Here is a 26,002-nt window from a genome sequence, read left to right on the forward strand (position 1 = left end):
CTCAAGATTTCAAGTAGTGAAAGTGGCCCTATTTGAAGAATCACCCATATGTGGCCATTGTCACTAAAATCTAATTCCTGGAATAAACTATTCTTTGCCATGTTTAACTATTTTTATTGTACACAAGCCAGTGTGGTGCACCTGTTGTCTAAGATAGCCTTGCCAGTCAGAGATGAATGTGCTTTTCTTTTTTTTTTTTCATACATTTTACAGAATTTCCAGCAGCTCAGTATTATTATTAAGAAGAGCATACATTCAGGAGAACAAAAACAAGGTTCTTTAAATCTTTGGATCAGATCAAGATGTAGCAATAAAACACCTTTAACAGAATGTTCATCCAGCAAAAGATGAAGCTTGAAAATGGACATAGTGTTCCACAAGCACTCAGAAATGAATTAAAGAGCTAGTTTACCCAAAAAGGGTAAACTCACCCTCATGCTGTGTCAAGACTTCCATTCATCTTCAGAACACAGTTGAAGACAATTAATTATACAATTAATATTCTCTTACTATTTTTGTCCATCCATTCTAAGTAGATGCAACCAAAAATCCTGCACTACACATGATCACTTTATAATGAACAATTTCATTTAATGTATTATTCATATAAACATTGATAAACCCACATACATAGAGCTCATCAAATATGGTAAAACCACTTTTACAATGTCTTTTTCGTGGAAATTTGGGTTGCATTGACTTCATTAGTATTTCATTAGTAGTATCATTAGTATGGAACGACATGAGGGTGAGTAAACTTTTTCTTTTTGGGTGAACTACCCCTTGAAGAATTAGATTTTAGACTTGATTTAGAAGTGATTATAAGCTTCATTACCATGGTCTTTGAATGTGATGCAACAAAAAAGGTCTTTGAACCACATTAGCAAGTTTAAGTTGGTAAAACCCATCAAATCTGTTTTTTAGGGTGAGGCTAAAACATTCAGTACAGACATTAAACCATTTTCCTTGTCTGAAAACTCTACAGGTCTTAACATGCCACCAAAACACCAGAGCTGAACAGCAGGTGTAGCATGGCACTTTTAGACTAAGGTCAACAGACTTTCACACTCACCTTGTCGCTATCCAGTGTGTTCTGAGAGGTGCGGGAGGCGATGGAGATGGTGTCTGGTTGACTGCTTGCATCACCCTGACTGTCTAGGTCTTCTACATCCCTGCTATTCAATATGAAATAGACATCAGTTAAAAGTGCCAGTTTACCAAAGAAAAGCTTTTCCACACTGGTTTGACAGTCACTGTCAAAGACAACATACTGATATGCATAAAATGAGTTTCTTCAGCTGGAGCTTATTCTAAGTTCCAGAGATCCATACTCTTATCAGGCTATGGATTGATGTGATTGGTTGACATACCGTTTGCCCTTGTGTTTGGTTGCAGTGGCTTTGGGAATGTGAATTGGCTCCTTGAGTGCCCCCCGTAAATGGATGGTACGCTCCTGGATGACTTCACGTACATGTTTGATCCAATCCTGTTTGTTTTCAATACAGGAAGCCTGGGGGGTGCATTGAATACAACCAAACATTAACAAACCTCTCTTTACACAACAGACATACATAGCTATTATAATTGTCAAAGCAGGCAATCAGAGTTGAAATGACGTCAAACCCTTTAATTCGTTCTAATCTTTTAGCAAAATATAATAACTTGCTCTGCTTCTAAATGTTCTTTCGTTTTAGATTACAAATCCCTCTTATTTTTCAACTCATCGCCTTCAACCACCTGTCAATAAAACTAAATCACGATTCAGTTCGTTCTCAAAGGATAAAATCAATTCCCATCCATCCTACATTTCACTTGGAATACGTCAGATTACGCAAGTAAAATAAGATGGGAGCAATGTTTAGTGATTTCAGTTGTAAACCAGGCTAAAAGTGTGAACATGAGAGCATCCATGTGTGTATCTACATGTGAGAACACATGGAGTGACACATGATTCATTCCATGATTCAATGATGTCTGCAGAGATGAAGGGCAACCATTCAGAGACACAAGTTACATAAGGGATTACTTAAAGTACTTAAACGTCTAACAACATGATTTTATACAATGGCATGACTCAAGCCAGAACTATAGTACATGAACACTCAAAACTTGAAAACATATCCACTTATCCGATCTATTTCAAGGACCCTAGGATGAGTGATACTCTTTATTTTATAACAAAGACTATTGGAAAGTTCCATTTGATTTGAGATAAGGGACAACTTTTTCAATAATGAAACATGCTTATATGCTGAGCAAGTTAGTAATGTTTGGATGTAAATAAACTTGATAAGCAAAGAAAACATTTATTAGAAGCCAAAAATTAGTGATAGTTCTGCTGAAACAACTTAAAACATCTTCGATGAAGTATCAATTTGGAATGCAAATCATACCTTTAGGACAATTTTGTTGTCTGAGGTAGGTGTCCGTCCAACCCAGAGTGCAAATTTACATGGATCTCCTTCCACATGTTCAGTAACTCCTAGTTCTGAGGTCTAGGCAGAACAAAAAATAAAAAAAATTATTAAGTATGGCCATCCTTAATCTGTAATCAGGCAAGCATTTATTGTTAAAGAATGTGGTGAAAATCCAGTGGTGAAAATCCAGCTTTTAATGTTGTTTATATGTCTATGTGGTGTTTTTAATATGCTTTAAGACAAACCATGTGCAAATTCACAAGTCAACACCATTGCTGAGTATTTTCTCTTTAAAACTGCAGTGAACCAAAGACAGTCTCAAAAACGCAGTTTGAAATCGCTGGTGTTTCTGACGTCACAAACTACCTTGTAACAATCACATCAACGAGTGGATCTCTGAGCTGGTGTGAGTGAGTGGAGGCGGGTCTAATTTGCATATTCATAGAACCGCGTATACTAAATGAGGCAAGTGTGTAGAGTTACATTCAAGCTATTTTAAGGCATGAAGAATTTTTATAAATTATTATTAAAGGAAAAATTATTGACTACAGGGGGACTTCAAGTAATTGATAACAAAATTAAAAGAAAACACATACCATAAGCTTGCTCTTGTAGAGGTACTTGCTTCTGCCGTTGGAGTCTTTGACGTCCTTGCTGAAGATGAGGGACATCTCAAAGAGGAAGAGGTGCCGCTCTCTTCCCTTACGGATCAGAGTCTTTGGATCCCAAACCTGGAATGATTCTTGCAGAATCAACTCACCCTGAGACTCAATGTTCTCATCAAAGCCTGAAAGGACAGGAGGCAGAGTAAGAGACAGTGATGAGAGAGAGTGGTTGAACAATGATATATGGTTCAAATGATGGTTTGGGTTTGGTTTAACAAGCTGTGTGTGTGTGTTTATGTTACTGACCATCCAACATGCTGAGGTGCATGGCATCATTCGCTCTCTTGGGCACACTGAGCATGACCTCCAGACCATCTTTAATTTCTCCTTTACCTTCCTCACAGCATGTCAATAGTTCCTATGTACAAGCATAACAATTGTACTTGTACATTTGAAGATAAACATTGAAGAGTTTGTGCTTTAATGTGGATTTTGTAATAAGACATTATTGTTAACATGCGGTGGAGCATCCCTTTCTTTTCTTTTTTGAATATATTTACTGAATAAGTAAACCCTGTTGAAAAACCCTGTTGAATTCCATACTGGCCCAGGCTGGTTAGTGCTGAAATACTGCTGGTCTAGCTGGTGGACCAGCATAGTCATGCTGTTCTAAAGCAAAACGGAGCTGGTGAAGCTGGTTCACTAGCATGGTCTTGTGGGGTTGAGTGTGTGCAAGCCAGATGTCTGTCTGCAAGAAGTGTTTTGGGACAAGCATTGTTTTTGCTTGTATACTTCTATATTTAACACATTAATGAAGTAAAGGAAAAAGAATATAAGATTAAAACATGATTAATTGTAATATATGATTATAACTTTGTCATTTATTTTGTTCCATCTGTTAAAAAAGTATGGCTAAAAATTGTGTTTCGCTTTATTTTGATGGTCCCTTTAACACATTCTACTGACTATAAGTAACATTGCACCTATATGTCTACTAACTCTCATTAGAGTTTTAGTAGAGTATTAGTAGACTGGTAGGTTTAGGGTTAGAATAAGTACTTGCAAAGTTACTTATAGTCAGTAGAGTTTCTGCTGGGGAGCATCACAATAAAGAGTTTGGTTTAAGTCTGTGCTCAACTTCTTTGCTTTATTTGTGTCGAAACTGTATTTCATCTTTGCTGAGATTGTTTCAATTATAGTAGAAACACACCTTTAGCAGCAGCTGATACTTGGTGATCCTCTGAACCGGTTTAATAAGGTATGATGAGATGGAATTGGCCAGCCTGTGCCTTTGTTGGATTTCCTGCACACATACAAACACAAAAAGTCTTTTAATTAAAACGACAAACATCTTTCACACACACACATCCTAAAAGCTTGCTGGAAAACAATCATGATGAAACCATTTATCTTTAGCCTTTTTATTCTTATATAGCTTCTTGATAACAATTTTGCAAAAGCAGAGCTCAAGGTTAAAACCATTCATCAGAGTGAAAGAAGAGTCCGTCTGTTCTGATCGCCTGGCAACAGTTTAACAGTGAGTGAGGCATCACTAACCCCCCTCCCCCAAACACACAGGACACACACCCTCTCTCTAAGACCTCCACCTACCAGCTCAAGAACAGAACTGCTCAACAGACCACAGAAACCTTACAATACACACACACTCAAATACATATACACATTAATGGAGACACACTATAATACTACGGCAAATACACAATGTCACATGCATATTCATATAAACACCCACATTCTCTGTGAAATACGCACAAAAAGTGTTGTATAATCTGAATAAATAAACCAAACTTCCTTGATTCAAGTGTATAAAAGGGATACTTACACAGAATCATATGCCCTTTAATAATGCTTATGTAAAGAATTGTATGATTAGTTTTGCTTAGTACTCACATCAAAATAGGCCCCTGCGTGTTCCAGAATCAGCTGAGTGGAGTCAGGCTTGTTCTTACAGTAATTCACGTACATCTGAAACTTATCCGCCTGAAAAAAAACAAAAAACAACAGCTAATCATTTAAACATATAAAACACCATTTCTAAAAAACATTTTGAACCCAAATATGTTCTATTTTTTTTCCATTTATAATAAGTGGAGTCTCTTTTAAAATGATAACTATTATCAGAACGTTTTAAATAAATGCTGATTCAAGAGACACTTCAAGAGATTAGTGAAATAAATATTTGTGTGAAACAATTAGCTGTGATAGTTTCAAAAATGTGATCAATAATTGCTGTACCACTGTACCAATAAGGGAATCAGTTACAATCAGTTACAGTTACAATAGTCCATGAACTGCTTTTAATAGTTACAGATATAGGTAACACTTTGTTTTACAGTACTGAGTGAGTTTAAATATCAGCAAGATTTGTATTTAATAATTTAATATTTGCATTTATTTAAGCAAATACAGTTAAAATATATTATTCCTGTGATGGCAAAGGGCAAAGCTGATTTTCAGCATCATTACTCCAGCTTTCAGTGTCACATGATCCTTCAGAAATCATTCTGATATGCTGATTTGGTGCTCAAGCAAAAAGTGTTTACTACAATGTAATGCATCCTTTCTAAATGAAAGTATTAATTTCTTTAAAAGCAATCTACTGACCCTAATCTTTCGAAAGGTAGTGAATGTAGTATGTACTTAGTATAATAACTAGCACTCACCCATGTGACGAAACAGTGACCCACATCCTCTGGAAGCTGCTCATATTTTTCCAATTCTTTAAGGAAAATGCTGAGGAAAGGACAAAGAAGGGCATAGGGAAATGGTAAGTAAAGAAAGATACAATTCAATAATTCTGAGAACTGCAGTTCATTAGGTTCACTGACTTGTGATGGAACTCTAATAGGTCTTGCATGTTGCCGAAGATGATGTGCTCTTTATTGACAATCCCTGGGGGAATCTCTTCCACACCACTGCTCATCTCCCACAGATAAGTCTGAAACACACACACACACACACACACACACACATACACACACACACACACACACACACACACACACACACACACACATTTAGAATTCTTTCCAACAATGTGGTAAACTAATGCTATCAAAGACACCTTCCATAATTCAGTTTACATAGTTCTGAAATGGAAAATATGGAAATATGGACTTTTCTTTATAGGAATAGTTGGCTCTGATATTAATAAAAAAAAATTTTTTGACCTGCACAGCTTTAATTATGTCAACAGAAAATAAAAGTAATTTCTGAAGTGGAGAACATTCTCCCAGTATAATAACTGTCATCAAATTGACTTTAATTTGATGAAAATTACTATGGAAACAACATTGATTGTGCTTTTGTCTTCAAAATAATGCATATCCAAAAAAAAAAACCATACCCCCCCCCCCCCAAAAAAAAAAAACAGGCCATGTATTAAGAAATTTAAAATTGTCAAGTTTGAACATGTTTTTACAGTTTTGCAATTTATTTTAAAGGGTTAGTTCACCCAAATATTTTGCCATTAATTACTCACCCTCATGTCGTTCTAAACTCCCGGAACACAAATTAATCTTTTTAATGAAATCTGAGAGCTTCATTGACTGCCTAAGCAACTGCCACTTTTAAGCCCCAGAAAGGTAATAAAGACATCATTAAAGTAATCCATGTGACCCAAGTGGTTTAACCTCAGTTTTATGAAGCGACACGAGTGCTTTGTTCACGCATGCGTCATGGAGCTTTCATGAAAGCGTTCTCATGAACGCACTCATGTTGCTTCATAAAATTGAGGGTTAAACCACTGGAGTCACATGGATTACTTTTATGATGTCTTTGTCTTTCTAGGGTTTGAAAGCTGTAGTTGCATAGGCTGTCAATGGAGGAACAGAAAGCTCTCAGATGATGAGACAGCTTTCAGACAACATGAGGGTGAGTAATTAATGACAAAATCTTTTTTTTGGGGTGAACTAACCCTTTAAAATGACTGTTTGTCAAGCCTTGTGACATATACCTGTATTAATCAGAATTCTGGGTCATAAACACAATATTATCCAAAACTTACACAGTAACTGAATATTAACGTAATAAAAGTAATTCTGGGTGCTACAATAGAACAAGAAGAAATTAAAGGAACATACAATATACATAAATCAATATACAGATGGGTTAAAGCACCCTTGAAGATGAACTTCAGTTTTTGCTTTTGCATGTCGCTGTCCTAGACGTGAATGACAATAAATGAGCTGATTAAATTACTGTGCACAATTGCTAAAATGCATCATAACAAATGAATCACTGACAGTCTTTTTTCCCCAGAAAATAATAGAGGAAAAACAATGCACATGTATTATTTTCAGGAATATGATTACATGTCAATTCCAAAGCGCATGAATATTCCCATTTGGATTAAAAATGATGCATATAAACATGGTCAGTGTTTTAATGACACTCAATCTTTTTGTGAGATCAAACAGTAGCTATTCTTGGAGAAACTGGATTGTTTTTGGGCTGAACTGCAGTGAATACATTTATAGCAAATGGCTTTTGTGATCTGTCCAAAGTGGACATTGGTGTACCACACCCTCGAAATGTCGGTCCGTAAGGAGCAGATCGTGACAAAAACACTTACATCCATACACTCCCGCAGGTCTCTCACATATGTCTTCTCGGTCTGAATGAGCTCCGCCATTATAAACCTGAAAGAGGGCAATGCAACAGAGACCTATTGTCAACATTTGTTTGAAAGCACAATGCATCTGGGAGGGGTTTCAATCTGGTATAAAACCCTCAAAAATGAAAACATTTAGTTGTTTATTTTAGTATGAATTTTCAAGGGTGTTTCCTCACAAAACAAAATAATTAAAGTTGGACTTTCTTCAAATGAAGCGTTCTCTTTTAGTACTTCCTGCCGTTGGCTTGTTATCATTTAATCAGGTTTAAAAGACGTACTCTTTTCTCCGGGCTGATTTGCGTTTCTCTTCATTGAGTTCATGGTTAACGTCTCTGAGTTTGACCTCTGCACCAGGAGCACTGGCTGGGATGATGTCCAACTGCAGATCTTTACTCTGAAACCCCGAAAGAAATGTTTTAATGTTCAGAAATCACCGTTCTTTCATAGATTAACATGGTTAATGACTCTTACAGCAAAGATATTGTTCATCCACACTCCAGCCATGCAGGCCACATCAACACACTCACTCTCACAGCCCTCTCACCGCTTTGTTGGAGTCAGTGGACAGGCCGAGAGCTTTCTCCAGGCAGGAACGGTACTTGTCCATGCGAAGGGAAAAGTCACGGTAGCGTTTGTCCACCGAGGCGACCCATTTCTGAATCTCGCTCGCATGGGCGTGGCCTTTCTCACAAAAACCATCAGCCAGCTGGATCAACAACTTTACCCGCTCTTTGGTTTGCTGAAGAGAGAGAGAGAGAGAGAGAGAGAGAGAGAGAGAGAGAGAGAGAGAGAGAGAGAGAGAGAGAGAGAGAGAGAGAGAGAGAGAGAGAGAGAGAGAGAGAGAGAGAGAGAGAGACCTGCAGTGATTCCACAGATCAAGTCAAGTCACCTTTATTTATATAGCGCTTTTTACAATACATATTATTTCAAAGCAGCTTTACAGAGATAACAGGAAAATAATGCAACAAAGTTTCTTTCCAGAAGAAAATAGCATCATAGTCCAGCTTAAGTAAGCTTAGTGATTGTTCATTTTTGTTGTAAAAAGTTATTCATTTAGTTCATTAATATATAGCCGCTCTGGAGAAAACCGTGATGTCATCGTTCAGCTCAGTTCAGTTCTCATATAATGGTGTCAATGCAGGCAGATCAATAATACTGTTGAATATTAAATTAAATGCCCCAATCAGAGTGTAAACATCATTTGGGAGGTGTATTGTGGGTTGATAAACCTGTAACATGCTAAGAATCACAGTTGTAGGATGAACTTTGGATGAAGTTGTAGGAATAGTTAAAACCCAAAATTAAAATGTTGTCATCTTTTACTCACCTGTATTATCTACAGTTTTTTTTTTTTTTTTTTAAAGCCACCATGAAATAAAAATGGACAAATCTTTTTTTTTTTTTTTTATGTAATATTGCAATATTTATTATAATGATTTATCCATTACCCTCTTAATATTTAATGAAAATAGCTTCCCCTCCCTCTGGCAGCGACATCTCTTCTCTTCTCTGATGACGTTGCACGAGTGCGGGACAACCTGTCACTCACATGAGATCGACCAATAGCAAACCACAACGATCCCAACAATAAGAAAGCAAACTGCCCTTATACACCATCTTATCTTAAATATTTGAGACATACCTTGGCTGTAATCTGGAATTCCTCATGTTCTTTCAGCAGTTCCTGTGTGTGGTGTATAGTGGAGCCTGTAGAGGTGTGTGTGGATAGGTAAAACTCTCCTGTATCATGGATCCACTCCAAAGCCTACAGAAAAGAGTCAAAATGACAAGTCAATAAAGATGTGAATATGTGCATGTGTGTTTGTGCAACAGTGTTTTTCTAACCTTGTGGGAGCAGTTTTTGAAAATGGCTTCAAAAGAATACCAGTAAAGGAACAAAAAAAGTTGTCTTCAAGTTGTATTTCAGGGTTAGGTTTAGTTCATAGAACTTATTATTAGCTTTTATTAACAATAGATGTCAAAGGGAAGTCCGGGCAGACACGGATATCTAAATAAGCCAGTGTATAGACCCGTGCATGTGTGTATGTTATACTCCCATTTGTCCACAAGAGGGAGAGAGATCTTTAAAAGTGCTCTTTCTCGTTTTGAAACACATATTATTAAAAGTAACCAATTTCAGAATAGGTTTGATTGTTTGGGTTGCATTGTGTGCAACCTCAAAGTAATACTAATATTCATAGAAAAACGACTACTACAGCAGAAAACTGTGTGGTCAAACTAAAGTCCTTCCTAAACGCTTAAATGTGAAACGAAGAGAGAAACTCCATCCAGTACCACAGACTTCCAGAAACCCTACACTGTAATTATGCAACTTGATACCATTTTGGTTATTTTCTAGAAAGAAAGTTTTTGAAGGTTGTGATACATGACAGTTGACTACTGTCAAATTTATATAGCAGTCAGTCACGCAAACCACTGAACACTTGACCTGACGTGCTTCTGTTATTTGAGACTCCAGAAATACTTGTTGTGGTCTGCGGCAGCTTCTAGTCAATTCTGTATGACATAAAATAATTTGATCTCGAATAGACGGTTGAACTGAATTTCTTGAGAATTAATTTATGTCTGTGGAATGCTAGTGTCAGCCTCAGATTACATTTATGATGCATAAAAGCTTTTCAGAATTACAAGCTCTACTTTGTTTGGCTGAATGTGTGCAAGATTCTGAAGTCAGGGTGCATGGGTTTGAGACATTTAATTAAAATAATAATAATAATAATAATAATACATTTAAGCATGTTGCAGACACTAACACAATGTATGGTGCATTAAAAATAAACATCATAAGGTCTGGTTCCTGGGAATTGAACCCATGACCTTGGTGTCTAGCACCATGCTTTCCTAGTATGTCAGACCATTTTACTTTCAGAAGAACTTAAATGCAACACTATCATTAATGGTATGTGGGTGGATTACATCTGTCTATGTATGTAAGAGTTTTTTTTTTTTTTCTTTAAGAAATCTGTTTAAGTACCTGCCAAGCAGAGGTTATGCTACAAATGATCATTGTCTGTCACTTTTATGGACTAGGATTGTCAAATATATATTGTAAAATATTGCAATTGTAATTTAGCTTTTGAAAAGGGAACACTAATAACTACTACTAAAAATGATAACAACAAAATATATGTATAAAAAATTTGATAAAAAGTCAAAATGGACATAAGTCGATGTTACGACATAAAACGTCATGAGATAAAGTCGAAATAATGAGATTTTTTTTATACAATAATACAGTAAATAGCAATATCCTGTAAACTATTCCTTTTTCCTTTCCGTTTTTGGGATGGCATGACAACAGTACCTTACTATTAATAGATCTTAATTTTGATTAGTTGCCCAAATGAATGGTTAGCCTTTAGGAAATCTTTATTTTCCTTTTCATTTGTTCTTCTTTATTTTCTGTAAAGCAATACAGAAATTCAGAAATTACATTTTTTACTTTATTTTTCTTTATATCTGTACAAGCAAGAGAGTGTTGTGACATTGACAGGCACACACTGCCTTCAAACTCATGCCGGGTTTAGACTACACGATATTAGACGATTTTGGCACAATCCGTTTGACATAGAGTGTCGTGGACATCAGGACGCAACAATTGATCGTTTTATCTCGTATAGTGTGTGTGATAGTGGATGACAACTGACACCGACGTTTCAGGACATAACAACAGACATAGTACCTTACTACAACAAAAAAAAGAACAAGATGTGACATTGACCAATAGGAGCACAGAAGCACTTCCATATACAGCTTCAAACATGGCGAAACGAAAGAGAGAAACAATGGTATTGGTGCTATTATGCAATGGAGGCAAGATTCATGGATATATTACCTAAAGTTCTCCTTGGAGGATTATACAGTCCTCTCCATGCATTCCAGGAACGTGTCCATTGTCAGCTTTTCTTTCTAATTTTGAGCTTTACTGGTGACAAGACAGCCAGTAGAAAACGCGCCGCATCGGTAGCCATTGTTTGTTTACGCTCTTATTAGGTCTACTTCTCAATGACATCAGGCACGTTGTTAAAGACAGCACGCGATGATTGGTTGAAAGCAACGTGTAGTCTTGTCCACGACACAAGAATTGTCATAATCTGAAATGTCGTTTGGTCTGAGCTCGGCATTAGATGCACCTCCTCACAAACCGGCCCTCTCTGTCTGAGTTGGTGGGTGTTGTGGTACTTGACCACAGTTTGGACCAGACATATGCTGAGCTAAAAGACAGACTCCTCTAGATTAGACTGGTACTGACCTGTTTGGTGCTGCGTTCAAACACCACATACTGCTGACACTGGTCAAGCCTCCTCTTCCTCATGGTCCAGAAGTGCAGAACCCGGTTCTCCCGCTGCAGCAACTCATTTAGGATGTCTGTAGGACACAAGGACAGAATCAGAAACACAGAACATACCTGAACCCTGGATTCATGACAATAAATCATGCTTATCAAAAAGCAAATAATGGTTCACTTCAGTCCTAATTGTGGCTTAACATTTGGCCCTTTAAACCAATCACAAAATGAGGATGTAGTCTTACTCTTGACTTGTTGTTCAGGGGCTTTGACATGTGCGAGCATTCCCGGCATGTTCACGCTGTTTCTGTGCAAGTACTTGAGGAAGACATCAGCGTTGCGTCGGGCTAGTGTGCATGCCTTCAGAGAGAGAAAAAAAAAGTCAGTTATGAGTAAAATCGCACAAAAAATTTGATCAGAACTCTACTTGAGAACCTGAGTGCATGTGTGTATGCGCCCGGTACCTTGAGAAAGGCCTCTTTCTGCTCCAGGTGTTTACTGATCATGGGAGTCACGTGATCAGACTCCGAGTTTGGTCCAAGTTTATCAGTCCCTCCACACCAGTCTTCCTCTCGTTTGTATTCTTGCTCCAAACTTTCCAGCACACTACACACCTGTAGAACACACACGTAGGTAAAAAATAGACAGTATCTTTCGGATATTTAAATGCAAAATCAAGTTTCCGCCACATAAGAAAAAAAAAATTTGATTTGGCAAATCATGATTATGACATAAGCAAACATTATGAGATAAAAAGTGGAAATCATACATTACTAAATCATACTTATAAAAACAATCTTTGTCATAATTTTGACTTTTTATCTTATAATTATAACGTAATTTTGATTTATATCATAATTATGAATTTTAAATATATACATTCAAATTAAACGTCATAATTATAACACAGTATGTCTTAATATTATATTTTAATTGCATAATTATGAAAGTATTTCACAATTTAACATTTTTATGTAATTTACATGATTTACTGTACCTTTATATTACTTCACTACAAGTAGGATTTAAATTCTAAATTTACTTTAGTAAAAAACTCAATTCTATGAGTATGTTTTTTTGTGTATTTTTAAATGTCCACAATGTTGAGTTAACTTAGAAAAAAACATTAAACAAACAAAATTTTTAACATATTTAACATACTGTATGTGACCCTGGACCACAAAACCAGTCACAAGAGTCAATTTTTTTAAATTGAGATTTATACATCATCTGAAGGCAGGATAAATAAGATTTCCATTGATGTATGGTTTGATAGGATAAGACAACATTTGGCCAAGATACAACTATTTGAAAATCTGGAATCTGAGGGTGAAAAAAAATCGAAACATTGAGAAAATCGCCAGTTGTCCATTTATGTTTGCGATTTTGCTGCATCCACTCACAAAATATATATTTTTTATATATTTACGTTAGGAAATTTACAAATTATCTTCATGGATCATGATCTTTACTTAATATCCTAATGATTTTTGCCATAAAAGAAAAATCGATCATTTTGACACATACAATGTATTGTTGGCTATTGCCACAAATATACCCGTGCGACTTGTGACTGGTTTTGTGGTCCAGGGTCACATATTATAGACATTAGCGCTAAAATAAATTAGAGACAGAGGTCAAACCATCACAGGATCACTATCAAGACAAGCTCACTGACCTGCTCTGATGTCTTGTAGAAAGCCACCGAGGCATTGACCAGTTTGAGGCGGTCTTCCATCTTCAGCATGAGCTGCTGCCAGTGAGACGCCACCTTCTCCGCGCAGTCACGGATCATGTCCATGTCGTAGTGATTGGCCTGTAGCAGAGCTTCTGCCTTCTGCTGCACCTGCAGAGCACTCTGATGAGTTTTCTGCGGAGAAGGAAAAGTGAAAGTGAAAACAAGAAGAGAAAGCAAAAATTACCAAAATAGACAGAAAATTACAATTATTTTTAGTGCAAGACACATAAGTGACAGCAAAACAAAACAAGACAAAAGACAAAAAAACAAAACAAAAGAAAACATCAAAACGAAACAAAAAACATCAAACAAAACAAAAAAACAAAACAAATAAAAACAACATAACATAAAACAACATAACATACCATAAAACAACATAAAACAACATAACACAACACAAAACAACATAACATAACATAACATAAAACAACATAACATACCATAAAACAACATAAAACAACGTAACATAACAACACAAAGCAACATAACATAACATAAAACAACATAACATAACATAACATAAAACAACATAACATAACATAACATAACATAACATAACATAACATAACATAACATAACATAACATAACACAACGTAACATAACATAACACAACACAACATAACAAAACATACAACATAACATAAAACAACATAATGTAACGTAACGTAACGTAACAAAAAAACAGTGTGTACATGTTGTTTTTTGGTACCTCAATAGCATGCTGAAACTGCTCATGTTCCCGCTGTAACTGTTCTGCCTCCTGCAGGGAACTGGCTGTGATGAGACCGGCATTGAGCATCGACTCCCCATTACGGATCCAGCCCAGTACCTGAAACACACATAAACAAAGGATTTAAAAGGATCGATGAAAGTCTAATTTTCTCCACAGTCCAAAAAGTTTTTTGCTTTTTAATTAAGTTTAGTCGGCCAATCAGTATGGAAGGCATTTTCTGCCAAATTTAAATAAATAAATTAAATGATTAAAATGAAAATTAAAACCAGATTAACAATTTCATTACAGAAAACAGTACGCAAAAAATGTGACAAAATTGAGAATGAAATTAAATGATTTCATTTTCACAGCATTATCCCTTTCAAATTGAAAAATAAAATGCAATTGGTGATTTCACATTTCATTTCCACTACAGTCTCGAGGCAAGACTGCCAATATTAAAATGAAAAGCCAAACGTGAAAAAGAAACTACAAATACAGTTTTTACAATGCTCTTTAGTAACGCTCGCGCAATAATAGTGACACAATTCAAATACAAATGTAAATTTTCGTTTTCATTTTAATTCCTCTTTTATTTCACAGTTTTCATTTTCGTTTTCATTTTCAAAGACCACTACCATGCAAATTATATGTTAATGCGTGGGTGTGGCTTATTCTAGTAAGAATACTAGATATAAGATATAAATACTAGATATTTAGCGATATAAAAAAAGGACATAGTATGACCCCTTTAACGCTTGACCAGGCCCAGACAGAATCTGCACACTTCAGGGTTCTGTAGAATGGATTTGTAACATGATAAAGTATGTTAAAGGCCTACTGAAGTGCCTTGTAGCACAGCTTTGTATGATGCATTGACGTCATTTCCACTGAAAGAGGAAGCTAAGGTGGGACATACTGAATTGCTCCTCCCCCTTTTCAAATAACTAATAGCGTTTAGTTTACCACACAGACTGCAAGTCATACTTGACAGGACCATAGAAGCGAATCTGAGCGCTGATGATACATTGGATTCAATAATAGTGTGAATAAATTCTAGCCATTTCATTCTTAACCAACGTACAGTTAGAAAACGGAATAAACTCGAGGGCTTGAGCAACCAAACACACATCTCCAACCCATATTGCTCTGTGACGTGTCAACGGTCGCTTTGGCTAGGTGGTATTTATAGCATAGGGGGCGGAGCTTTAGATTCCAGAGAGCATTTGATTGGACAGAAGATGTGATGAGAAACTGAATTCTGCGGTGGTAAAAGTCCGTGATCCATTTTAGCGGAAGTGAGAAACTGTACGTTTTGAATGCTTACAGTATATCTCCTAAATGCGAATTTTGTCATTGTTTTGGAATAAACCAGCTTATTCATAACCTTAAAGGGGTCATCGGATGCAAAATTCACTATTATATGGTGTTTGCATATAAATGTGTCTTTGCAGTGTGTGGACAACCACCATACAAACTTTACATGAAGACCCTAAAGAATCATAGCAACTTGTGGAAAATGGGCATTCGATGACCCCTTTAAGGCTAACATATTTATACTAAAAGGTAAAAAACTAAATTTTTGATTTTAGGGGGCCTTTAGATAGAGATAAGTGTACTACACTTGGTAGCTAAAAGAAATGTTTGAAGTCTACACATCATTAATGCCTATTCAGAATTAAGTGACAGTATTCAGAAGTTAAGGTCACTGGTACTCATTTAATTTGTATAAAGGTTAGCCAAATAAAATAGAGGCCAATTACATCTTGCAATCTTAAGGGCACTATAAAAAAACACAGCTTGTTTAATTTTAAAGGTCAGAGAGAGGGTGAACTAAATTCTTCGTTTTGTGCGGGAAACCGTGACTAAAATGGGCAGAAGAGGGAAAAATGGTACAAAGTGTACAATACTGCCTTTTACAGTAAATCAAAAAGTGCTGTTTTCTGAAATGAGCTGAGGCAACTTCTAGTGTACTGTAAACAGGGAGATTGCATCATTGGGGAAAGTGAGAAATATTTCGTATTGACAGATGTGTTCTCTGACTCCACCTTTAGGTCTAAATTCCAAGCTGTCTCCTGACACATTGACTCACACTTTACACACCTGCTTTAGTGCTGATACACCGACAGTGACAGATAGCACAACTATGTTTCTTGCATAAACGTAAATAAACACTGAAAACTGCCACACTGGCGCACATTTTCCCTGAAAAGCCAAAAAAAAAACCACACAAAAAACATGATTACGTGTCTACTAACCACCACACACCCACTCAAATACTCCTTAAACCACACGGGCGTCCCAGCTCCTCCACATCTCTAATCATTCCTTTCCTCTAGAGCAGTCCAGACAAAAATAAATATAAAATAATAAAATAAATAAATGAAAGGATGAAATGAGATTACCAGCTGCTCCTCCTGGCCTAGTTTTTCCTTCTCATTTTAAGCATGCCCCACGTTTCCATTCAGGTCCTGTATGTAGTCAGATCCGCCACTCAAAACTGACTATTAACACTGCACTTCATTAACTATTAAAATGGCAGCATTAACAAGTTGTTAACAAACATTCTAAATTTCTTAATGGAACAGTAGTTAGTAGTTCAAATACTAATACATATGCAAATATAAAAACACTATGGGCCAGAAAATTCGACTGATCCTTGCCACAATCTCGGGTAGCAAGTCAATTCCCTTTCCCCGCCATTTTACTCTTTCCCTGCCATTAAGGAAAATTTCCGTAATTTATGAGACAATGCTTCCCCACCATTGACGAAATTTTCCGGCTGTCCGTGTTTTCACTGTTATACGGTAGGCGCGCTATGACACATCTTCTGAAAGAGTACAGAATCTCCTGATCAAAACACATGTGAAGAAAAAGCAGAAACAAGTGATAGCATATGTAAGCAGATGCACGTGTAAAATAATGCAATCATCAACATTAAACAGCATATTAATCAAAACTGGCTAATGTTACTGAATGAAATGTCGACCCGGGACCAGCTATAGGACTGTGAAGCTTTGGGGGTGTTGATAGACTTAATCTACTCCATCTATATTTAGATCATGGCTCTGAATCCGATCCAGACATAGTCTTTGACAAAAATTTGAAAAACAAACTATTTTTGGGGCTAAAGGCACAATAATTCACATGATAATAAACTGACTTCTTCATTTCATGACATGGTTAGATTCAAATGGTCAATATAATTTATTAGGTTAGCTGTCCACCTTAGAGATAATCACCATGTTTATAATAAAATCATCATATTTAAAAATATAACATTAATCATATAAAATACAATTTATTGTTACTGTGAAGACCCCTTGTTATCTGATGTTCTCCGTGAACATCATTCTGAACTCAGGGGTGCAGAGAGGAAGTGGCGCAAATCGAAAGATCCTACTGACCTTGGTCTTTGTCAATCCCTCCTCTCTTCCTTCTCTGCTAATATCTCTACTGCTAAAATGACTTACTATCACAACAAAATTAACAATTCTTCTGACTCTCGCATGCTTTTCAAAACCTTCTCTTTTCTCAACCCTCCTCCTCCTTCATCAACCCTAACAGCTGACGATTTTGCCACATTCTTCATAAATAAAACCACCATCAGTGGCCAATTTACCAAACCACAAATTGACACACATATCTTACCAGCTAACACACACACATTCTACCCTCCTTCTCTCTACTTTCAGAGGCAGAAGTCTCCAAACTCCTCCTTTCCAATCGCCCAACTACCTGTCTGCTTGATCCTATTCCCACTAATCTACTTCAAGCCATTTCATCCTCAGTTGTACCCGCACTCACACACATCATCAACACCTCTTTTCACACTGGTACCTTTCCCACAGCATTTAAGCAGGCTAGGGTAACCCCACTGCTTAAGAAACCCACTCTAAATCCAGCACATCTGGCAAATTACAGACCGGTATCTCCTCTTCCATTCTTCACGAAAACACTTGAACAAGTTATTTTCAACTAGATCTCTTTCTTTCTTACACAGAACAACCTCTTGGACAGCAATCAGTCTGGTTTCAAAAGCAGACACTCAACTGAGACTGCCCTGCTCTCAGTAATTGAAGCTCTGAGACTGGCAAGAGCAGCTTTCAAATCCTCAGTTCTCATCCAGCTGGATCTGTCTGCTGCCTTTGACACAGTTAACCACCAGATCCTCCTGTCAATCCTAAAGACAAAGGGCATCTCGGGAACCGCACTCCCAATGGTTCAAATCTTACCTCTAAGGTAGGTCGTTCGGGGTGTTGTGGATGGGTGAGGTATCTAAGACCCAACATCTAGCTACTGGAGTGCCTCAGGGCTCAGTGCTTGGACCACTTCTCTTCTCCATCTACATGACATCACTAGGATCTGTGATTCAGAAACATGGCTTTTCCTATCACTGCTACGCTGATGACACACAACTGTACCTCTCATTCTAGCTGGATGATCTGACAGTAGCCGCTCGCATCTCAGCCTGCCTGACAGACATTTCTGGCTGGATGAAGGACTACCACCTTCAACTAAACCTTGCGAAGACAGAGCTGCTTGTGGTCCCGTCCAACCCAACGCTACACCACAACTTCTCCATTCAGCTAGGTTCATCATCCATAACTCCATCAAAGTCAGCCAGGAACCTTGGAGTCGTGATTGATGATCAATTGAACTTCACAGACAACATTGCTAGAACTGCCCGGTCCTGCAGATTTGCCTTGTACAACATTAGGAGGATCAGGCCCTTCCTATCAGAGCATGCTAACACCTTGTCGATTGTAATGCTCTCCTGGCAGGTCTTCCAGCTTGCACTATCAAATCTCTGCAACTGACCCAAAATGCTGCAGCCAGATCGGTCTTTAACGAGCCGAAGAGAGCACACGTCACACCTCTCCTCACAAAACTGCACTGGTTGCCAGTTGCCGCTCGCATCAAATTCAAGTGACTTTTGCCTACAGAACAACCGGACCTCTGCTCCTTTTTACCTAAACTCATTACTTCAGACTCATGAACAATCCAGAAACTTGCGCTCTGCAAGTAAATGTCGTCTTGTGGTGCCATCTCAAAGAGGCACAAAATCTCTTTCTCGGACCTTTATCTGGTCTGTTTCATGCTGGTGGAATGACCTGCCTAACTCAACCCGAGCTGCTGAGTCTGTAAACATTTTAAAGAAACGGCTGAAGACGCATCTTTTTCAGCAACACTTGATCCATTAATACTAACACTTTATCTTCTATTCTATATCTATAAAAAAGAAAAAGAAAGAAAAAAGTACATGTACTGCGTTAGATTAAACTGGGAAGGGTCATAGTACTTGCATATTGCTGTCCTATTGTTAAAATGCTAACTGCTTCCATTGTTCTCATTTGTAAGTCACTTTGGATAAAATAATCTGCTAAATGAATAAATGTAAATGTAAATGTAATTGTGAAATAAATCCTACATGTATCTTTGTTAGTGAAACAAAAGACACTGCCTAAAATATTATGAGCTTAATTATCATTGTTTACTGGAAGGAGACACCGCCTATCAGTTACATCACAAAAAAAGAAATGCACATTGAGAGACAATGTGATAAACCTAAGATATGTAACAAAGCGTCAGAGGTATTAGTGTACAAGGCAGTGTCTGATTTTCAGGCTCAGTTTAGCCTACATTCACTACCCATGAGTCACTGCTCAGGTACAGACAGAGGAAATTCCCACCTCTAATATAAAATCTCTATTGGATAATTATTCATGACACATTAATTATGGCAGTGTGTTAGAAGGAACAAATCATACAGTGGTTGTTTTGTTCTCAGCTGAGAAAGCTGTATCATGATCTGAAATGTAAACGACTATGTCTGTGTATGTGCCTGAGTGAGTTCTTGAGTGTGTGTGTGGGTGGACAGACAGACAGACAGATGTTACCTGTTTGACCTCGGCCTGTAAGTGTCGGAGCTGCACACACTGCTCCAGGTGTCGTCTGTGTTGTTCTGCAGCAGCGTCCACCTCCTGCTGTTTCTCATGCAGGAAATCTAACAGATCCTGCACTCGCGTCGCCATGTCAACGTCACGGTCGCACAACAACTCCACACCTTCACAGAGAAGGACAAAGAGACACAGTGAAAGAGAAGCAAATGTGTAAATAATCTCCTCTGACACAAATAAATTGAGCTTTTGTCAAAATGGTTTTACAGTATCTCATAAAAGTGAGTACACCCCTCACATTTTAGTAAACATTTTAGTATATCTACTCAAAGGACAATACTATAGAAATGAAACTTGGATATATTTTATAGTCGTCATTGTGCTGCTTGTATAGCACTATATATTTATTGTCCTCTGAAAATAACTCAACATACAGCCATTATTGTCAAAATAGCTGGTAACAAAAGTGAGTACACCCTAAGTGATAATAGCTGTACGTCGTTTAACCATGCAAAGCCACATGTTCTATTCATCATGTTCATGTTTTTGTCTGCTTGACAGGACCATACAAATTGTTGTATCTTGTATTAGAGCAGTTACAATTTGTGCTTTGAGTAAAATTCTCTCATACTGACCACTGGATGTTCAACATGGCACCTCATGGCAAAGAACTCTCTAAGGATTTGAGAATTAGAATTGTTGCTCTTCACAAAGATGGCCTAGGCTATAAGAAGATTGGTAACACCCTGAAACTGAGTTACAGTACAGGCCAGGGTCATACAGAGGTTTTCCAAGACGGGTTCCACTCGGAACAGGCCTCGTAAGGGTCAATCAAAGAAGCTGAGTCCTCGTGCTACGAGTCAGGTGCAGAAGCTGGCTTAAAAAAACAGACGCATGAGTGCTGCCAGCATTGCTTTAGATCTTGCAGAAGCAGAAGGTCAGTTGTCAGTGCTCAAACCATACACCGCACACTGCAACAAGTCGGTTTACATGGCCGTCGTCCCAGAAGGAAGCCTCTTCTGAAGCTGGCTCACAAGATGGCCCGCAAACAGTTTGCTGAAAGCAACCTGTCCAAGAGCATGAATTACTGGAACCATGTCCTGTGGTCTGATGAGACTAAGATAAACTTGTTTGGCTCAGATGGTGTCCAACATGTGTGGAGACGCCCTGGTGAGGAGTACCAAGAAAATTGTGTCTTGCCTACAGTCAAGCATGGTGGTGGTAGCATCATGGGCTGGGGCTGCATGTATGCTGCTGGTACTGGGGAGCTGCGCTTCATTGAGGGAAACATGGATTCCAACATGTACTGTGACATTCTGAAGCGGAACATGATGCCCTCCCTTCAGAAACTGGGCCGAACGGCATGATAACGACCCCAAACACACCACCAAGATGACAACTGCCTTGCTGAGGAACCTGAAGGTGATGCAGTGACCAACTATGTCTCCAGACCTGAACCCTATTGAGCACCTGTGGAGCATCCTCAAGCGAAAGTTGGAGAAGCACCATGTGTCTAACATCCAGCAGCTCCGCAATGTCATTATGGAGGAGTGGAAGAGGATCCCAGCAACAACCTGTAAAGCTCTGGTGAATTCCATGGCCAGGAGGATTAAGGCAGTGCTAGATAACAATGGTGCTCACACAAAATATCTATTTATCTATCTGTCTGTCTTCTAAAATTCAAAATATTACCGAAAACTATAATGGCATATCATGACACTAAAATAACACTGATATACATACATTGAGAATCATCACTGAGACTGAATAATGACAATTACAAACAAAAATATTCATAATATGAAACTGTATATATGTTCTTCGCTTTTTTTTTCATTTAAAGGTGCCATATGTAACAATTGAGGTAAAAATATCCCAAAAATGAGCTACACACATCAAAAGAATGAGAAGAAATAAGGGCGATGATGTCATTAAAAAAATGTCAAGTTATAGTGCTGCAGAGATATCAACCTTAATTAGCATTAGCATTACTAGCCACGGCCCGACAGGTGTCGTAATACCAGTTTCGGCCATGGGAGGCGGTATACGGGCAACATAACCACCAGCCAAACATGCAATACACGAATAACTCGCACGGCTTGTGGGCGTACTTGAACCTGATGTGGAAAGTACAGCCCACTACTACATTTCAGTTCAGGGAAGAGAGCGGAAGGATGGCTGAAGCCCTTGGCAAGAGACCCCTACCACCACCCGCTGCAGGGAAAAAACCGCGCTCTGAAGCACAAATAAAATCTCAAAAAGCTATCCGCCACACTGGCGGGTGAACGATCATACCAAAATATGACATTTTAAGCGCGCACGCGCTCTTCTGCCTCTAAGAACTAGCAGAGAGAGAGAGCGAGCCCCGGCCGCGCGCGCGCGCACTCACTCACTATATTCAGAGCGGTCAAGTTTCCCCGTACTTTTTGACAAGCGTCCTTGACAGGGCGGCCAGAGCTTCTTTGCAGCTCAAGTCGGCGGCGGTGTATACAGTTTTAGTAACGCTCTATCTGTTGACGGCGCTGAGGAAAAAGCTCCCGCCACTGGAAGAAGCTGTCGCCGCCCATTTGTGTCCTCCTGCGCACCCATCAAAGCCGTGCAGAACGTCTTCAGCACTCACGGATCGCGCATACTCCGCCGCTGGCCAGGCTGCTTCTGCTTTACACACCCTGGACGCACGAAACGTAACGGAAAACATTGCAAGGTGTAATGAGACCGAATGTTTTTTGGTGACTAATGATAACTTAGCTAGAAGTGGTATTGCTAATGAAAATCAAACTTGATATATGCTGCTAAATTAGCTTCAGGCGGGCAGCGTAACACTCTAAATAGATGTTGTCCCTATTTTAACTTGTATATGTGCAGCTAAGAAGGTAGGGGCGGAGCATAGACCAATTCACTTTCTGGAGGTATACTGCCCCCATCTGGTATGGAATGTGGAGTATGACTGGATTTTTTTTTGCCAGACATGACATATGGCACCTTTAATGACATATGACGTCAACATGTTTTAAACAGGTTTCCTGAGTTTCACCCAAAAAGTTTGACTTATAAATTCTAGGATCTTTCACAGATCAAGGGAGGGAAATATCAGCTGAATAAATAAGAAGTAGCACCACATGCAAAGGCAGGATATGTTGGTAATCCGTAAGAAGACTTTAGTATGGGGACTTCATCAAGCCTGAGAGTGCCGGTAATTTTTGGCCAAGACATCAATTGGACAAGACAAAGACCAGATTAAAGAACACAGGCATTAGAGAGGCCACAATAAACATTGAGGAGAGAGGTGGAGGATCACAGATATTTGATTTATTTTAACTTAACCCTAATTAAATTATGGGAATTTCACAAGGAATCAGGTGAAATATTATCCTAATTATTCTTTCTCCAATCCCAAAAGTGATAGTTCACCTAAAAATGAACCTTCTGGCATCATTTACTCACCATCATGCCATTTCAAACCTGTATGAATTTCTTCAGCAGAACACAAAAGAAAATATTTTAAACAATGTTGAAAACCGAACAGTTCTGGTTGACAACTTCCATTGTAACACTGATTTTTTGTTCCAGTACAGGGTAGGAGGGTGAGGGTGAGTAAATGATGATACAATTAAACATTTTGGTGAACTAAAATATGCCAGGACAACTTTGCAATTAAGTAGCACTTTAGCACTTTGGTGCTATCAAAATTGCTTAGTTTGTTTAAGCATCCCGACAAGCCAGACACAGGTTGCGGATGCAGAAATGACACTTCAGCTTCAAGGGCATCAAAATGACATTTGCCTTCTGTAATGGGACATTTTGTGAATATTCAGCTGGAATATTTGATTTTATGTACAGTATAGGGATTTGATTGGGTTGCAGATAGACAGCTATGACACTATCAGTTTCATTTGACACAATTACAAAATTATTATTTCTTTAGAATAATGTGCACTGATAATTCACACACAATACAACCTGGAACATTTATGCAGGAAGTAAATGGGGTCAATTTTGATTTCTTGCTGTCTTTAAAGTCCAATTTGCCAGTAGAATACCATGAGAAAAATAAGCTAAATCAACAATGAAAATGATAGCTGACCTATAAAACAATCAGCATACAAAAGTGCAGATACCTGGGTCTTAGCACACACATTGTCACACACACAGACATACTCACATTTTACACCCGTAGCCCAGAGTTGCAATGGGCTAAAACTCTGAGAGTACTCCAGCTTTGCTTTTGTATATGTGCCTCCGCAAAAGGATGCTAGTGAAAAGAGGATTCGTTTTGCTCTCTGCTATCTGTGCGTGCTATCAGATGTCAAATCTTGTCTGTGTGTGTGTGTGTGTGTGTGACCAGTGATTTTGCTAGGCGGTGTGAGTCTATAGGATTACAGGGCCGTGTGGGAGGAAGGGAGGGAGGGTTGCTGGGTGTCTGGTTGGACCAGCTGTGTTTGGCTTTAGAGTTTAGCTTTTAGCTGCGTCCTCTCCTACCCCTTAAGCCTGCTCTGAACTGACATACTAACACACACACATCTTTGATGCCTCACGTGATCCTGTGACCGCAAAGGTCACACAAAGACATCATACAAAGATGGCTGGACAGACATCAAATGCATACACTACGGCTCAAAAGATTGTAATAATTAAGATTTTTTTCATCTTTTTGAAAGAAATCTCTTATGCTCACCAATGTTGCATTTATTTGATCAAACAATACAGAAAAACAGTAATATTGTGAAATATTATAACAATTTAAAAGAACTGTTTTCTATTTGAATATAATTATAAAGTAATTTATTCCTGTGATGGCAAAGCTGAATTTTCAGCAGCCATTACTCCATTATTTAGTGTCATTCAATCATCATCAAAAAAAATAAAAATAAAAAATCACATTTTCACAACTGAAAAGAATACTGTTTTCACAATTTAAAATAATATGAACCATTATTAATAACTGAGCAACAAATCAATATCAATAGAATGAATTCTGAAGGATCATGTGACACTGACTGAATACTGGAGTAATGCTGCTGAAAATTCAGCTTTGCCATCACAGGGACAAATTACATTTTAAAATATATTCAAATACTTTTATTTTAAATTCGAACAATATTTGACAATATAACCGTTTTACTTAATTTTGTATTAAATACATTATTTTAGTGTTATTTAGATACTACTATAGTTTCATATGAGTGCTGTGTGCTCACCTGAGGCCTGAACTTCTGTGACGTACTGCAGGAGTTCCTGGCCCTGGTGTATGACATGGAATGTGAGGTTGTTCATGGTGAGAGCTTTATCAGCGTGATGTTGCAGTCTCTGCTCAGCTAGCGTTAGATCCTCGGTGTCAAACTCATTCATCTGCTGAGACAGCTCCTCATTCCACGACTCCAGGTCTGAGATGACCTACACAACAACACCATAATGAAGCATGCATAATATATTAATCATATCCTTGAACAAACAAATATCCTTGGAATACTGGAAGCAGTATTTAATTTAATATTTAAAAATATATAAAATATTGAAAAAATGTATTATTCATGTACTGTATGGACCATGCAAAGTCAAATACCATATTATAATTAATTAAGATTAAGATAAAACTAAGAATGTAAGGCTGAGGTATATATGTACAGTTTGTTCAATGGGTTGTACTTTTATGTAATCTGCTGTGAAGGCATATTGGCTATAAA

General features: G+C 37.9%; 1 protein-coding gene across 1 annotated transcript in view; it reads right to left on the reverse strand.

The window, feature by feature from the left end:
- triob (trio Rho guanine nucleotide exchange factor b) overlaps positions 1-26,002 on the reverse strand; it is a gene marked incomplete at its 5' end in the record, with an annotated part of 170,021 nt that overhangs the window by 38,864 nt on the left and 105,155 nt on the right. Inside the window, 20 exon segments of the mRNA XM_081388786.1 lie at positions 1,073-1,175; positions 1,371-1,510; positions 2,394-2,495; positions 3,014-3,204; positions 3,329-3,440; positions 4,233-4,325; positions 4,934-5,023; positions 5,707-5,776; positions 5,872-5,981; positions 7,617-7,683; positions 7,937-8,052; positions 8,212-8,397; positions 9,301-9,423; positions 11,932-12,047; positions 12,213-12,327; positions 12,432-12,581; positions 13,646-13,837; positions 14,416-14,535; positions 20,319-20,485; positions 25,517-25,712. Of these exon segments, the coding sequence (XP_081244912.1) occupies positions 1,073-1,175; positions 1,371-1,510; positions 2,394-2,495; positions 3,014-3,204; positions 3,329-3,440; positions 4,233-4,325; positions 4,934-5,023; positions 5,707-5,776; positions 5,872-5,981; positions 7,617-7,683; positions 7,937-8,052; positions 8,212-8,397; positions 9,301-9,423; positions 11,932-12,047; positions 12,213-12,327; positions 12,432-12,581; positions 13,646-13,837; positions 14,416-14,535; positions 20,319-20,485; positions 25,517-25,712 (2,559 nt within the window).

The sequence above is a fragment of the Scardinius erythrophthalmus genome (genome assembly GCF_964197995.2).
Source record: "Scardinius erythrophthalmus genome assembly, chromosome: 16".
NCBI lineage: Eukaryota > Metazoa > Chordata > Actinopteri > Cypriniformes > Leuciscidae > Scardinius > Scardinius erythrophthalmus.